This window comes from Miniopterus schreibersii (genome assembly GCF_964146895.1).
Source record: "Miniopterus schreibersii genome assembly, chromosome: 4".
NCBI lineage: Eukaryota > Metazoa > Chordata > Mammalia > Chiroptera > Miniopteridae > Miniopterus > Miniopterus schreibersii.
In genome coordinates this window covers 18,082,801-18,097,199 of record NC_138105.1, presented here as the reverse complement: position 1 = coordinate 18,097,199, position 14,399 = coordinate 18,082,801, and the positions used below count along the sequence as shown (strand labels likewise).

General features: G+C 47.1%; 1 protein-coding gene across 11 annotated transcripts in view; it reads left to right on the top strand.

Moving 5' to 3' along the window:
• LOC308555968 (protocadherin alpha-C2) overlaps window positions 1-14,399 on the top strand; it is a gene marked incomplete at its 5' end in the record, with an annotated part of 195,225 nt that overhangs the window by 78,074 nt on the left and 102,752 nt on the right. The window contains one exon of one of the 11 annotated variants that reach the window (XM_081134812.1): window positions 164-2,527. The exons of 8 other annotated variants lie outside the window; for them this stretch is intronic. In XM_081134812.1, coding sequence (XP_080990938.1) covers window positions 164-2,527 — 2,364 coding nt within the window. Of the gene's footprint in view, window positions 1-163; window positions 2,528-7,069; window positions 9,464-14,399 lie in introns of those variants that run through there. 2 more of the 11 variants (XM_081134801.1, XM_081134809.1) reach the window with 2 other exon arrangements.

The window sequence follows — 14,399 nt, the reverse complement described above, 5'->3', positions numbered from 1 at the left end:
ATTCCAACCATTCACAGAATAGGATCGACTCCACATCAACCGGAATTGTGGGTGGAATTGACGAGCTGCACTTACAGCAGAGGGAGACTGACTGCTCCTAAAGGCTCCTGACCAGCGATCCCTTAAAACTGACCCTCCAGCCTCAGAGGTCTCCGCGTCTGCCATGGTGTTTACCTGGCGAGGAGGCACGGGGACCCGGCGCCTGCTCCTGTCGCTTCTGCTCTTCTCACTCTGGGAGGCTGGGATCAGCCAGGTGCGCTACTCGGTCCCCGAGGAGGCCAAGCACGGCGCCTTCGTGGGCCGCATCGCGCAGGACCTGGGGCTGGAGCTGGCGGAGCTGGTGCCGCGCCTGTTCCGCGTGGCGCCCAAAGGCCGCGGGGACCTTCTGGAGGTGAATCTGCAGAATGGCATTTTGTTCGTGAATTCTCGGATCGACCGCGAGGAGCTGTGCGGGCGGAGCGCGGAGTGCAGCATCCACCTGGAGGTGATCGTGGAGAGGCCGCTGCGGGTTTTCCACGTGGAGGTGGAGGTGAGGGACATTAACGACAACCCCCCGGAGTTCAGCGGAGAACAAAAGGTACTTATTTCTGAATCTGCGCCTCTGGACTCGCATTTTCCTCTAGAGGGCGCGTCTGATGCGGATATCGGGGTAAACTCTCTTCTGACTTACAGGTTAAGTCTAAATGAGTATTTTACTCTCAAAATAATGACGAAAAACGATAAAAGTATATTGCCTGAACTGGTTCTTCAGAAGTCCTTGGATAGAGAGGAAACGCCAGAACTTCATATATTGCTGACCGCCTTGGATGGCGGTAAACCCGAGCTAACAGGCTCTGTTCCTATTCAGATAACCATCCTGGATGTGAATGACAATGCTCCGGAGTTTGATAAGCCTGGCTATAAAGTGGTGCTGTTTGAAAATGTCCCAAATGACACGAGAGTGATTCAGCTAAACGCTTCTGATCGAGACGAAGGACTGAACAGAGAAATTTCCTATGGAATCAGAATGATTTTGCCAGCGAGTGAGAAATGCATGTTTTCAATAAATCCAGAAACAGGAGAAATCAGAACTTTTGGGAAACTGGATTTTGAAGAGAATAATGAATATGAAATTTATGTTAACGCCATTGATAAAGGGATTCCTTCCATGGCAGGTCACTGCACAGTCCTGGTGGAAGTTTTAGACCTCAATGACAATACACCCAAGGTATCGGTCACTTCGCTCTCACTCCCGGTTCGAGAGGATGCTCAAGTGGGCACAGTCCTTGCCTTGATCAGCGTGTCTGACCATGACTCTGGCGCCAATGGGCAGGTGACCTGCACCCTGTCACCCCACGTTCCCTTCAAGCTGGTGTCCACCTTCAAGAATTACTATTCGCTGGTGCTGGACGGCGCCCTGGACCGCGAGAGCGTGGCGGACTATGCTGTGGTGGTGACCGCACGGGACGGGGGCTCGCCTTCGCTGTCGGCCACAGCCAGCGTGTCCGTGGAGGTGGCCGACGTGAACGACAACGCGCCGGAGTTCGCGCAGCGCGAGTACACGGTGTTCGTGAAGGAGAACAACCCGCCCGGCTGCCACATCTTCACGGTGTCGGCGCGCGACCGGGACGCGCAGGAGAACGCGCTGGTGTCCTACTCGCTGGTGGAGCGGCGGGCGGGCGAGCGCGCGCTGTCGAGCTACGTGTCCGTGCACGCGGAGAGCGGCCGCGTGTACGCGCTGCAGCCCCTGGACCGCGAGGAGCTGGAGCTGCTGCAGTTCCAGGTGAGAGCGCGCGACGCGGGCGCGCCGCCTCTGGGCAGCACCGTGACGCTGCAGGTGTTCGTGCTGGACGAGAACGACCACGCGCCCGCGCTGCTGCCGCCCGGGGCGGGCGGCGGGGCGGGCGGGCCGAGCGAGCTGGTGTGGCGGTCGGTGGGCGCGGGCCAGGTGGTGGCGAAGGTGCGCGCGGTGGACGCGGACTCGGGCTACAACGCGTGGCTGTGTTACGAGCTGCAGGCGGCGGCGGGCGGCGCGCGCAGCCCGTTCCGCGTGGGGCTGTACACGGGCGAGATCAGCACGACGCGCGCCCTGGACGAGTCGGACGCGCCGCGCCAGCGCCTGCTGGTGCTGGTGAAGGACCACGGCGAGCCGGCGCTGGTGGCCACGGCCACCGTGCTGCTGTCGCTGGTGGACGGCGGCCAGGCGCCCAAGGCCTCTGTGTCGGTGTCTGCGGGCGCCGCGGGCTCGGAGGCGGCGCTGGTGGACGTGAACGTGTACCTGATCGTCGCCATCTGCGCGGTGTCCAGCCTGCTGGTGCTCACGCTGCTGCTGTACACGGCCGTGCGGTGCTCGGCGGCGCCGAGCGGGGCCGCGTGCGGGCCGGGGCAGCCCAGGCTGGTGTGCCCGGGCGCGGGGGGCAGCTGGTCGGCCTCGCAGCAGAGGCGGCCGCGGGTGTGCTCTGGGGAGGGCGCGCCCAAGACGGACCTCATGGCCTTCAGCCCCAGCCTTCCACAGTCAGTAGAAGATGGTTTAAATTCTTCCAGTGAAGTAAGTCATTGATATATATTTGCTCCTTTTAAGAACTTTTTGTTAAGGTATAAATAGATCCTCTTTTCCTCCCCCACCCATGTTACCCTTTAAATGGTCGATATCTCCTCCTATGTGATAGGATCATTCTTAGTCTTTTGACCTTTCATGCATTTGCCCAATTTTTCATGTTTTGACGAATGAGGTATATAAATGAACTGGAAGCCATTGATCATCACACTTAAAAAATTTCTAGTTCTAAAAAAAATTCATTTTTTCTATTATCTATGAATTATTAGCCTTGAAAATATTAGTACACTACAATAAAACTGTCCACAATGTTTGATCACTCTTATATTCATTTTTAATTTGAACTTAATTTCATGATTACAGAAAATTTATAAGATCAATACAGAGAGTTTCCAGATACCATTTAGTGGATTCCTTACTGTTCTTTATGTGCATAGGCTTGTAAAATAGTCTCGTTGGTCACCATTCTAATTTCAGTACAATCCTATTCCAGGTATTAGATCAACAATAATTATGTTATTAATTCTACAATGAAATATTTTTTGTTATTGTTCTCATGAAGTGCCTTTTTTCCTTCAAGTAGAAATGGCTATCATACTATATTTATTTACATAAAATATAATAAAGTCATTTCATATTCAAAATATTATTATAACCACCAAAATCAGGATGCATCTTATAATTGATGGTTTATAATAATTTACCTAGCTGTTTTTCTTTATTTGTAGCACATAAGTAATATGGTGTATCTTATAATAGTGACATTTTTATACAATGCAATATAAGAACATTTATTGATACCCTATTATTTTCCAGGACTTGTGCTAAGTATTTAATTGTATTATCTCATTTAATTATCAAATCAGCCAAATGGTGCCAGTAGAATATTTATCATTGTCATTTCACTGATGAGAAACCTGAAGATTAAGGCACATAGATAGTTAGAAGTGGCTCAAACCAGTTTGGGAGGATCCCAAACCCATTGTGGCATACTACTGCTCTAAGACTATTATCAGGTGAATGTTCTAAGTGCATTTTATATGTTGTAACTTTCTTCCACGAAAACATCCAGAAACTTCTCTTTGACCAGAGAATAGTCTTAAATCCTTCAACCTTGTAGTGGAGGCATCAAGCTTTCCTGCCTTTTTCCTACTATTCTTTCACATATCTTTAGTTTAGGCCATGGAATACAGCATATGTTCAATCAATACATTTGAAATAAATATACGGTATTGGAAGAAACTTCATTGTAGAAGTTGGGATGGGCCCCAGAGATTAGATACTGTTTTATTGAAGGGTGCCCGAAGGATAGGTAACATTTCAACAGGAAGGTGTTACAATTGGAGAGATAAGTATGAATAAATGAGCAGAGTTTGCTCTAGTGAATGTGTACTTCATTGACGGATTGGAGCAGGGGAGGTTTTGAAGGAAGGAAAGCTAGTAAAGAATATTTTCTAATACTTTAGGTATCAAGCAATGAAGACTTAAGTTATGACGGTTGAAATGTATTGAGAGAAACACATGGAAGAGGCATTAGCAAAGTAGAAGCAGCCAGATAATGACTGATTCAATACAATGATAAGAGAAATACAAGAGCAGATGACTAACTTTTTTAGTTTGGTCACCTGGGAAGATGAGATTGCCTTAACCAAGATGCAGAATTAAGCCAGAGAAACAACTTGTGTGTGTTTGTGAAGCTCAGGACTAGAGAGGAATGTTTAAGAAAATAGTACTCTTGAGTTTCTAGGAGAATACCATATGTGATTGGAACTCAGGGGAGATCATGGATGTAGACTTGTGAGTCTTTCCCTCAGGGAAAAAATACATCCATGGAAAAGTAAAGTCACCAAAGAGATGGAAAAATGAAAAGCAATGTGTCCAAGTATTTAGGTAGGAAGATATGTTCCTGGGGTCGCTGTAACAAAAACTGGCTTAAGACAACAAAAACTTATTTTGCATGGTTTTGGGGGCCAGAGATTCAAAATCAAAGTATTGGCAGGGCTGTACCCACTCTGGAGTTCAAAGGGAGAATCTGCTGTTTCTTATGGCTTCTGCCTCTGTGATCACATTGCCTCATCTTCTCCTCTATATGTTTTTTAAAAATAAGGATACATGTAATTGAACTTTAGGGTCCACCTGCATAATCTGGGGTAAGTGCTTCCTCTCAAACCCTTAACTTATTCACTTTTTTTTTTTTTGCTATGTAAGTAATATCCACAGATTCCAAGTATTAAGATGTGGACATATCTTTTGGAGGGCCACCACTGAACCTACTACAGTAGGCTTAAAATCATAAGATGGTTGACAACTGAAATAAAACTCAAAGTGCAATATGTCATGTAAATGTTCGAAGTTAGAGGTAATGAGGAGAAAAAAGAACAGGCTCCCCCTGAAATGTATATATTAGTTAAAAACACTTGAGCATTTTTGTAGTGTGAGGGAAAGGAGCAAGTAAAGAAGATACTGAGGATGAGACAGCAGAAAAAGACTGAAGATGAAGATGAAAAATGTGAAGGAAAATAGAATAGAGAATAATTTTAAAAGAGTGTAGGGTTTGCCTTAAAAGTGGGGACCATTGTTCCTTAGTAGGGAATGAAAATAAGAAGAGATATAAGAGGAGAGACATTGAGTTCATATGGATGACTTATTACTTTCTGTAAATCATCTGAGAAGCAGTCGGTGGGAATGAGGTTGGGAATTTGAGACAAGGGAAGAGAATATGGAAGAATCTCTGTAGCACAGGGAATAATTATGCATTCATTCATCTGAGGGCCCAGTCGAGGTAAAAGTGAGAGTAAACCTGTAGAGAATGTAGCCATCATGGTTAAGTGACTCTTATACTGAGAAGTTCAATAGGAGGAATGGAGAAAATGGATAGTTAGGTTGTGTGTTGGAAGCTAAAGAAAATATTAGAGGTCTAATAGTATAAGTAGGTGAGTATCTGCTAGGGCATGTTTTAAATGGGTGGCTATGTAGTCTAGGTTAGATGGAAAGGTAAGTGAGACAACTTAGGGCCTGATAACCAAGAACAATGGGAAAGAATCAAGGGGTTATTCCCACTATAAGAGTAAAGCTATGTTGCCCTGGCTGGTGTGGCTCAGTTGGTTGGGTGTTGTCCCATGCACTCAAAAGATTGCTGGTTCAATTCCTGGTCAGGGCACATACCCTGGCTGGAGGCAAGCAGGAGGCAGCCAATTGATCTTTCTCTCCCTCTCCCTTCCTCTCTAAAAATCAATAAAAAGAAATCAATAGAAACAAAAGAGTAAAGCTATGTTAACAAAAGTAATGGAGCAGAAGAGGAAGATGAACGTAAGAGAACATCAAATACTTTAGTCAAATTTTCAGAGTGGAGCAAAGATGCAGAAATGAACCCAACTATTATTTCCTGCGGAGTTGTGCACAGAACAGGCAAGAGAATAATTGGAGCCATTCTACATCTTTCATAGCACTATTTGGCCTGGAACTTCCGGGCCTGGTAAAGATAGTGATAGCAATAGGTAAAAGTAATATTCCCTTCCTCTCTTCCTTGTGTTAGCATCCATGTCAACTTGTTGTTGCTTGGAAAATCAGTCAATTTAAATGATAGTAAGATTTTCTCCAGTGATGGTGTAAGAAGGGGAAGAGAAGAGGGAAGTTTAACCTATTGATAGTAATTTATATTTCACCAAATATATAGTTCTTGGCATGCTAGTTATTGACATGTTTTATACAAAGATAATCCAGAACTTTAGAGCATTGTTATATCTAAATGGCCTAAATTGTGTTTATGCACACACACATTCACATGTAAACTCCTACACACATTGGACACTTACTTGAAATATAAATAGTTTATTCACATTTCATAGTCATTTTTGGGGGACTTTATAAACATGACATTTATTTAAAATCCAGTTTATCACTTACGATTATTTTCCATGTTCATCCATTTTATTATGTGATTGGTTATATTTCCATTTGGAGTCAATGGCTGTTGTGTGAGCAGGTCTCAAAAATATTACAGGAAAAGTACATTCCCACCAAAACCTACAAAGCTTTGCAGAAGTAGAGGCTGATTTCCAAAAGTGAATGTAGAATATTCTCCCTCTTAAAATTCTACATGGAAGTTTTACACATGAAAAAACATATTTGTGAAAAAAGGAACTCATCGATCAATTTTCAGCTAACAATCAATGCTGAGCAGAATACAGTGATTTACTGCTTTTGGAAAGAAAAACATTTTAATCCCCAATTACCTATCTGCAATGAAAAACTTCTCGAAACGCAAGAAAAAAGCCCCCTACATAAACGGAAAATAGGAAGGTGGAACCATTTTACACTTACACATTCATGCGCATGGTGTCGCTCTTCACTGAGAACGTTTCCTCGAAGAAAGCTCCTCGGCTTTTTCCTTCCTGCAGAAAATTTGGCATATAGTGGAAATCCTCTAGCGAATTCTCCCACAAAGAAGGCCGTGAAATTGGATCTTGAGAGTCAGCTTGAGGTAAGGTATTCTATATACTTCAGATACCTCCAAAGCCTTTTGAGCGTACCATGCTGTTTTCTTGGCGAGGAGGCCCAGGAGCCCGGCGCCTGCTGCTCTCGCTTCTGCTCCTCGCAGCCTGGGAGGCCGGGCGCGGCCAGGTGCGCTACTCGGTCCCCGAGGAGGCCAAGCACGGCACCTTCGTGGGCCGCATCGCGCAGGACCTGGGGCTGGAGCTGGCGGAGCTGGTGCCGCGCCTGTTCCGCGTGGCGCCCAAAGGCCGCGGGGACCTTCTGGAGGTGAATCTGCAGAATGGCATTTTGTTCGTGAATTCTCGGATCGACCGCGAGGAGCTGTGCGGGCGCAGCGCGGAGTGCAGCATCCACCTGGAGGTGATCGTGGAGAGGCCGCTGCGGGTTTTCCACGTGGAGGTGGAGGTGACGGACATTAACGACAACCCGCCTGTGTTCCCTGAAAATAAGAAAAGAATAATTATTGCAGAATCTAGACCTCCGGAAACTCGCTTTCCACTAGATGGCGCATCCGATGCAGATGTTGGAGTAAACTCAGCCTTGACTTACCGAATCGATCCTAACGATTATTTCGCTTTGGACACACAAAACAATCGTGAACAAACGTCTTCGTTATCACTTGTGTTGAGGAAATCATTGGACAGAGAGGAAATTCAGGAACATAGGTTATTATTGACAGCCAACGATGGAGGTAAACCTGAGCTGACGGGCACAGTTCAGCTGCTGATCACAATTCTGGATGTGAATGACAACGCCCCAGAATTTGACAAATTCATTTACAAGGTGAGAGTTTTAGAGAACGCAGTTAATGGAACATTAGTGTTCAAGCTAAATGCCACAGATCCCGACGATGGTAAAAATGGAGACATAATCTACTCATTTAGAAGGCCTGTGTCACCTGCAGTGTTGAATGCATTTATCATAAATCCTAACAGTGGAGAAATTAGGACAAAAGGTACACTGGATTTTGAAGAAAAGAAATTTTATGAATTATCAGTGGATGCACTTGACCAGGGAAGTGTTCCTTTGGCGGGTCATTGTACCATTTTGGTGGAAATACTAGACATAAATGATAACGTCCCAGAAGTTACTATCACTTCTCTGTCGCTCCCTGTCCCAGAGGATGCTCAGCTGGGCACTGTCATCGCCTTGATTAGTGTGTCCGATCGTGACTCTGGCGCTAACGGGCAGGTTACCTGCTCACTAACACCTCATGTCCCCTTCAAGCTGGTGTCCACCTTCAAGAATTACTATTCACTGGTGCTGGACGGCGCCCTGGACCGCGAGAGCGTGGCGGACTATGCTGTGGTGGTGACCGCGCGGGACGGGGGCTCGCCTTCACTGTCGGCCACAGCCAGCGTGTGCGTGGAGGTGGCCGACGTGAACGACAACGCGCCGGAGTTCGCGCAGCGCGAGTACACGGTGTTCGTGAAGGAGAACAACCCGCCCGGCTGCCACATCTTCACGGTGTCGGCGCGCGACCGGGACGCGCAGGAGAACGCGCTGGTGTCCTACTCGCTGGTGGAGCGGCGGGCGGGCGAGCGCGCGCTGTCGAGCTACGTGTCCGTGCACGCGGAGAGCGGCCGCGTGTACGCGCTGCAGCCCCTGGACCGCGAGGAGCTGGAGCTGCTGCAGTTCCAGGTGAGCGCGCGCGACGCGGGCGCGCCGCCTCTGGGCAGCACCGTGACGCTGCAGGTGTTCGTGCTGGACGAGAACGACCACGCGCCCGCGCTGCTGCCGCCCGGGGCGGGTGGCGGGGCGGGCGGGCCGAGCGAGCTGGTGTGGCGGTCGGTGGGCGCGGGCCAGGTGGTGGCGAAGGTGCGCGCGGTGGACGCGGACTCGGGCTACAACGCGTGGCTGTGTTACGAGCTGCAGGCGGCGGCGGGCGGCGCGCGCAGCCCGTTCCGCGTGGGGCTGTACACGGGCGAGATCAGCACGACGCGCGCCCTGGACGAGTCGGACGCGCCGCGCCAGCGCCTGCTGGTGCTGGTGAAGGACCACGGCGAGCCGGCGCTGGTGGCCACGGCCACCGTGCTGCTGTCGCTGGTGGACGGCGGCCAGGCGCCCAAGGCCTCTGTGTCGGTGTCTGCGGGCGCCGCGGGCTCGGAGGCGGCGCTGGTGGACGTGAACGTGTACCTGATCGTCGCCATCTGCGCGGTGTCCAGCCTGCTGGTGCTCACGCTGCTGCTGTACACGGCCGTGCGGTGCTCGGCGGCGCCGAGCGGGGCCGCGTGCGGGCCGGGGCAGCCCAGGCTGGTGTGCCCGGGCGCGGGGGGCAGCTGGTCGGCCTCGCAGCAGAGGCGGCCGCGGGTGTGCTCTGGGGAGGGCGCGCCCAAGACGGACCTCATGGCCTTCAGCCCCAGCCTTCCTCCTTGTCTGATTTCTTCAGCAGGAACAGGTGAAAGAGAAGCAGATTCAGAACATTTGAAAGAGGTGAGTTCTTAGGTAAATTTGTCTTTTTGTTTTTGCCTTCCTCATAGTTTTTGGTTTAGTCTCCATTCTCAATTTTAAGGTTATTTTTAGATTTTGCTGGTCTTCGTTTTGGTATTTAATGAGAGTTATTGACATGATGATTTTAAGACTTCAGACTGAAACCTTTCTCTTTAAAAAAAATATATCTTTATTGATTTCAGACAGAGGAAGAGAGAGGGAGAGAGAGATAGAAACATCAATGATGAGAGAGTCATTGATCGAGCCCGCAACCTGGGGATGTGCCCTGACCAGGAATTGAACTTCAACGGCTGAGCCACACCCAGCCAGGCTGGTGCTTTTATTTCTACAAAATTATTTTCAGAAGTAAAATTGATACATCAAAGAGTATTAATAATTTAATTTAGAAATGTGTTGCTAGATTACTTTTCAAATATTTCATAGTACTTTTAATTGCCATCAACAAGTTGTGAGCATTCTCACTTTTATCTCCAAAAGAAATAGTGGTCTTGCATCCTGCCAATGTGGTCTGTATAAAATAATATCTCAATGTTACTTTAATTTTTATTCCTATATACCACCACTGAATTTGAGTTTATTGTCATTTGTTTTCTTTGATTTATTAATTTTATTTAAAAAAATATATATCTTTATTGATTTCAGAGAGGAAGGAAGGAAGAGGGAGGGAGAGAAACATCAATGATGAGAGAGTCATTGATCGGCTGCCTCCTGCACACCCCCTGCTGGGGATCGAACCTGCAACCCAGGCATGTGCCCTGCCTGGGAATCGAACTGAGATCTCCTAGGCTGACAGTCAACTGCTGAGCTATGCCCGGCCAGGCTCTTTGATTTATTAATTAAATTCTCTGCTCATTTTTTAATTGAAACTTTTTTGTTTTTCAGTTTGGGAAATATCTCTGTAAAATATAGATATTAACATTTATTTCTCACCTACATCACAAAGAGCTTTCCCCCATATAATTTATATCTATTTACTTATAGTATATTTTGCCACATAAAAGTGTATTTAAATTGCTATAATAAAACATTTTTATTTTCCACTTATGGATTTTAAGGTTTCCAAGTTATATAGGTTAATTAGGCAAAACTTCTCATTAATTAAATTAATTAATTAAATCTATTTTATAAACATTTATTTTAAAATTTATCTTTATTGTTGAGAGTATTAAAGGAGACCATTTCCCCCCCCCAATTGACCCCCTCCACCTCACTCCCACACCCTCCCCAGGCCTTCGCCCCATTATTGACTGTGTCCATGGGTTATGCATATATGCATATAACTTCTTTGGTTAATCTCTTCCCACCCTCCATGCCCCTTCCCTCTTTCCTCTGAAATATGATCATCTGTTGCATGCGTCAGTGTCTCTGGATCTATTTAGTTCGTCAGATTCTCTTGTTCATTAGCTTCTTCTTAAAGAAGACTCTTCAACTTTTCCTGTAGTGCTGGTCTGGTGGTGATGAACTCCTTTAGCATTTTCTTATCTGTGAAGCTCTTTATCTGACCTTCAATTCTAAATGATAGCTTTGCTGGGTAGAGCAATCTTGGTTGTAGTTCCATGTTTTTTATCACTTTGAACATTTCTTGCCACTCCCTTCTGGCCTGCAAGGTTTCTGTTGAGAAATCAGCTGACAGTCGTATGAGTGCTCCCTTGAAGGTAACTATTTTTCTCTTGCTGTTTTTAAGATTCTCTCTTTGTCTTTAACCTTTGGCATTTTAATTATAATGTGTCTTGGTGTGGGCCTCTTTGGGTTCCTCTTGTTTGGGACCCTCTGTGCTTCCTGGACTTGTAAGTCGATTTCTTTCCCCAAGTAGGGGAAGTTTTCTGTAATTATTTTTTCAAATAGGTTTTCAAATTCTTGCTATGTACCTCATACTGGGTGGCCCTGGGCAAGGCACTGCCAGAGGCTGACTTCGCACCCCCCGGCAGGCCCCAGAGACGATGAACCTGGTGGTCAGACTCGACCACGCTGGATTACAACCCTACCACATCCATGAGTGACACTCAAGGGGTGCACTTGGTGAATACCAAAGCTCCACTGAAGTAAATCCTGCTCCATAGGGGTGTCTCCAGCACAGCAGCTCTTTGGCTGTAGTTGCAGCCATACGAATGTTGGGCCTCTTGAAGTTGTCCCAGAGGCTCCTGATACTATCTTCATATTTCTGGGTTCTTTTTTCTTTTTGCTCTTCTGGTTGGGTGATTTTTGTTTCCTCATGTTCCAAATTGCTGATTTGATTCTCAGCATCCTCTACTCTCCTGTTGATTCCCTGTAAATTATTCTTCATTTCAGTTTGTGTAGCCTTCATTTCAAATTGGTACTTTATTATGTTACCGATTTTCTCAGTTATTTCCCTAATAGTCTGCTTAAACATTCTTATAAACAAAATTCTGAACTCTGTATCTGTTAGCTTGCTTGGATCTATTTCATTTAGTTCCTCTTCTAGAGATTCCTTCTGTTCTTTCTTTTGTGACATGTTTCTTTGCCTCCACATTTTGGCTGCTTCCAGGTGTTTGTTTCTATGTATTAGGTAGAGCTGCTATGTCTCCTGGAATTGGTAGAGTGGCTTTGTGTAGTAGGTGTCCTGAGGGGCCAGAGGTTCAGCCTCCCTAGTCACCTGAGCTGGGCCTTCTAGGTGCTCCCCTGTGTGGGCTGTGTGCACTGTCCTGTTGTAGTTGAGCCTTGGTTGCTGTTGGTGTCACTGGGAGGAATTGACCCCCAGACCAATCAGCTGTGAGGACCAGCTGCCACTACAGCCAAAGAGCTGCTGTGCTGGAGACACCCCTATGGAGCAGGATTTACTTCAGTGGAGCTTTAGTGTTCACCAAGTGCGCCCCTTGAGTGTCACTCGTGGATGTGGTAGGGTTGTAATCCAGCGTGGTTGAGTCTGACCACCAGGTTCATCGTCTCTGGGGCCTCCTGGGAGGTGCAAAGTCAGCCTCTGGCAGTGCCTTGCCCAGGGCCACCCAGCATGAGCTACACAGCAAACAGTAGTTGGCTGCTACTTGTGCTGGGCTTTGCGTTGTCCAGGAGAGGCCAAGCTATGAGCCAATGCAGGCTGCCACTAGTGCCAGGCCTGGGGCCGCTTATCAAGCGTATGGGGTCTGCTGCTGCTTGTTTGAGAGATTTTAGGAAAGTCCTAAGCATGAGGCTGGAGAGGCCACTTGCATAGAAAAGCCCCTGGAAATGGCCCGGATGAGCTGCAGGTGGGGAGTGGCGGGGCCTCCGGGAATCACGGGGCGGGGCCAAAGGTGGGAGTCAGGTGCTGGCGATTCAAATGTGGCGTCTGCCTGCCGGCTGTGTGCGGGGAGGACTCGCCAAAGGAGCCATGGCCTCTGCCAGTTCTCTTCCCTGGGAGGAAGCCGCCCCTCCACCTCTCACCTGGATTTCAGGCAGGTTAGTTCCTCCCCGAGTGTCCCGGGTCCTTTCCGGCTGCTGCCCGGCGCTGGGCTCAGAGGGAGCGTCCGAGTGAGTCCGTGCCGGGCCCTTTAGGAGGAGCTGCTGGGGCTCCCGCAGCCTCCGTGACGCTCAGCCACAGTCCCCGCTGGTTTCACAGCCCGGAGTTGTGGGGACGTCTCTTCCCGGACCTGGAGCCCTGGGCTGGGGGCCTGCTGTGGGGCTGGACCCCTCGCTCCTCCAGGAAACCCCCGCCGCTGAGATTCCCTCCCAGGTTTCAACCGCGGCACTGGGTGTGGGCCCACGGCCGCGTCTGCAGGATTCAGGCCCAATCCGCCCTCGTCTGCGCCCCTCCTCCTGGTCTTGATGCTCCTTCAGTTCCCTGGTTGTGGGGCTTCTGTTCAGCCAGATTTCAGGAGGTTTTGAGTGATGGTGGTTCTGTATTTTAGTTGTAATTTGATGTGGTTGCGGGAGGCAGAGCATGCAGCTGTTACCTATGCCGCCATCTTGTTTCCTCCCTAAACACTTATTTTTTAAGTAAATTAAGTCATAAATTTTAAAATCCTCACCCAAGGATATTTTTTCCATTGCTTTTCCGGAAGAGTGGAAGGGAGAGAGAGAGAAAGAGAGAGAGAGAGAAAGAGAAACAGTGTGAAAAAGACACATTGATTGGTTGCCTCCCCCACGGACCCCCCATCTGGAGCCTGCAACCAAAAAGTACTAGCTCTTGACTGGAATCAAACTCAAGAGCCTTCAGTCCGCAGACAGACGCTCTAACTACTGAGCCAAACCAGCCAGGGCTAATTTAATTTTTAAATTGAGGTTCAATTGACATATAATATTTTATTAGTTTCAGGTGTACACTGCAATAATTCGATATTTGTATATATTGTGAAATGATCTCCACATAAGTCTAGTTAACATTTATCACCATGTATAGTTACAAATTTTTTTTCTTGTGATGAGAGTTTTAAAGATCTACTCTTTAGTAACTTCCAAATGTACAGTATAGTATTAACTATAGTTACTATGATGTATTTATTTTATAACTTCAAGCTTGTACCTTTACACAACTTTCACCCCTTTTACCCACCCTTCACCCCCTGCATCTGGCAACCACCAATCTGTTATCTGTATCTATGAGTTTGTTTGTTTTTTTAAAATCTACTTGTGAAACCATTTTCCTTAATGTAGGTGTTTATTGCTATAAATTTGTCTTTTAAAACTGCGTTTGCTAAATTCCATAAATTTAAGTATGTTGTGTTTTCATTTTCACTTATTTCCAGATTTTTAAATTTCCCTTTGATTTCATATTTGACCCATTGGTTTTCAGGAGTGTGTTGTTTAATTTCCATATATGTAAAATTTTCAGTTTTTCTCCTGTTATTTATTTCTAGTTTTGTACTATTATGGTCAGAAAAGATACTTCATATGATTTCAGTCCTAAAATTTGCAAAGTCTTATTTTGTGACCTAACATATAATCTATCCTGGAGAATGTTCCAAGTACACTTGAGAATAATGTA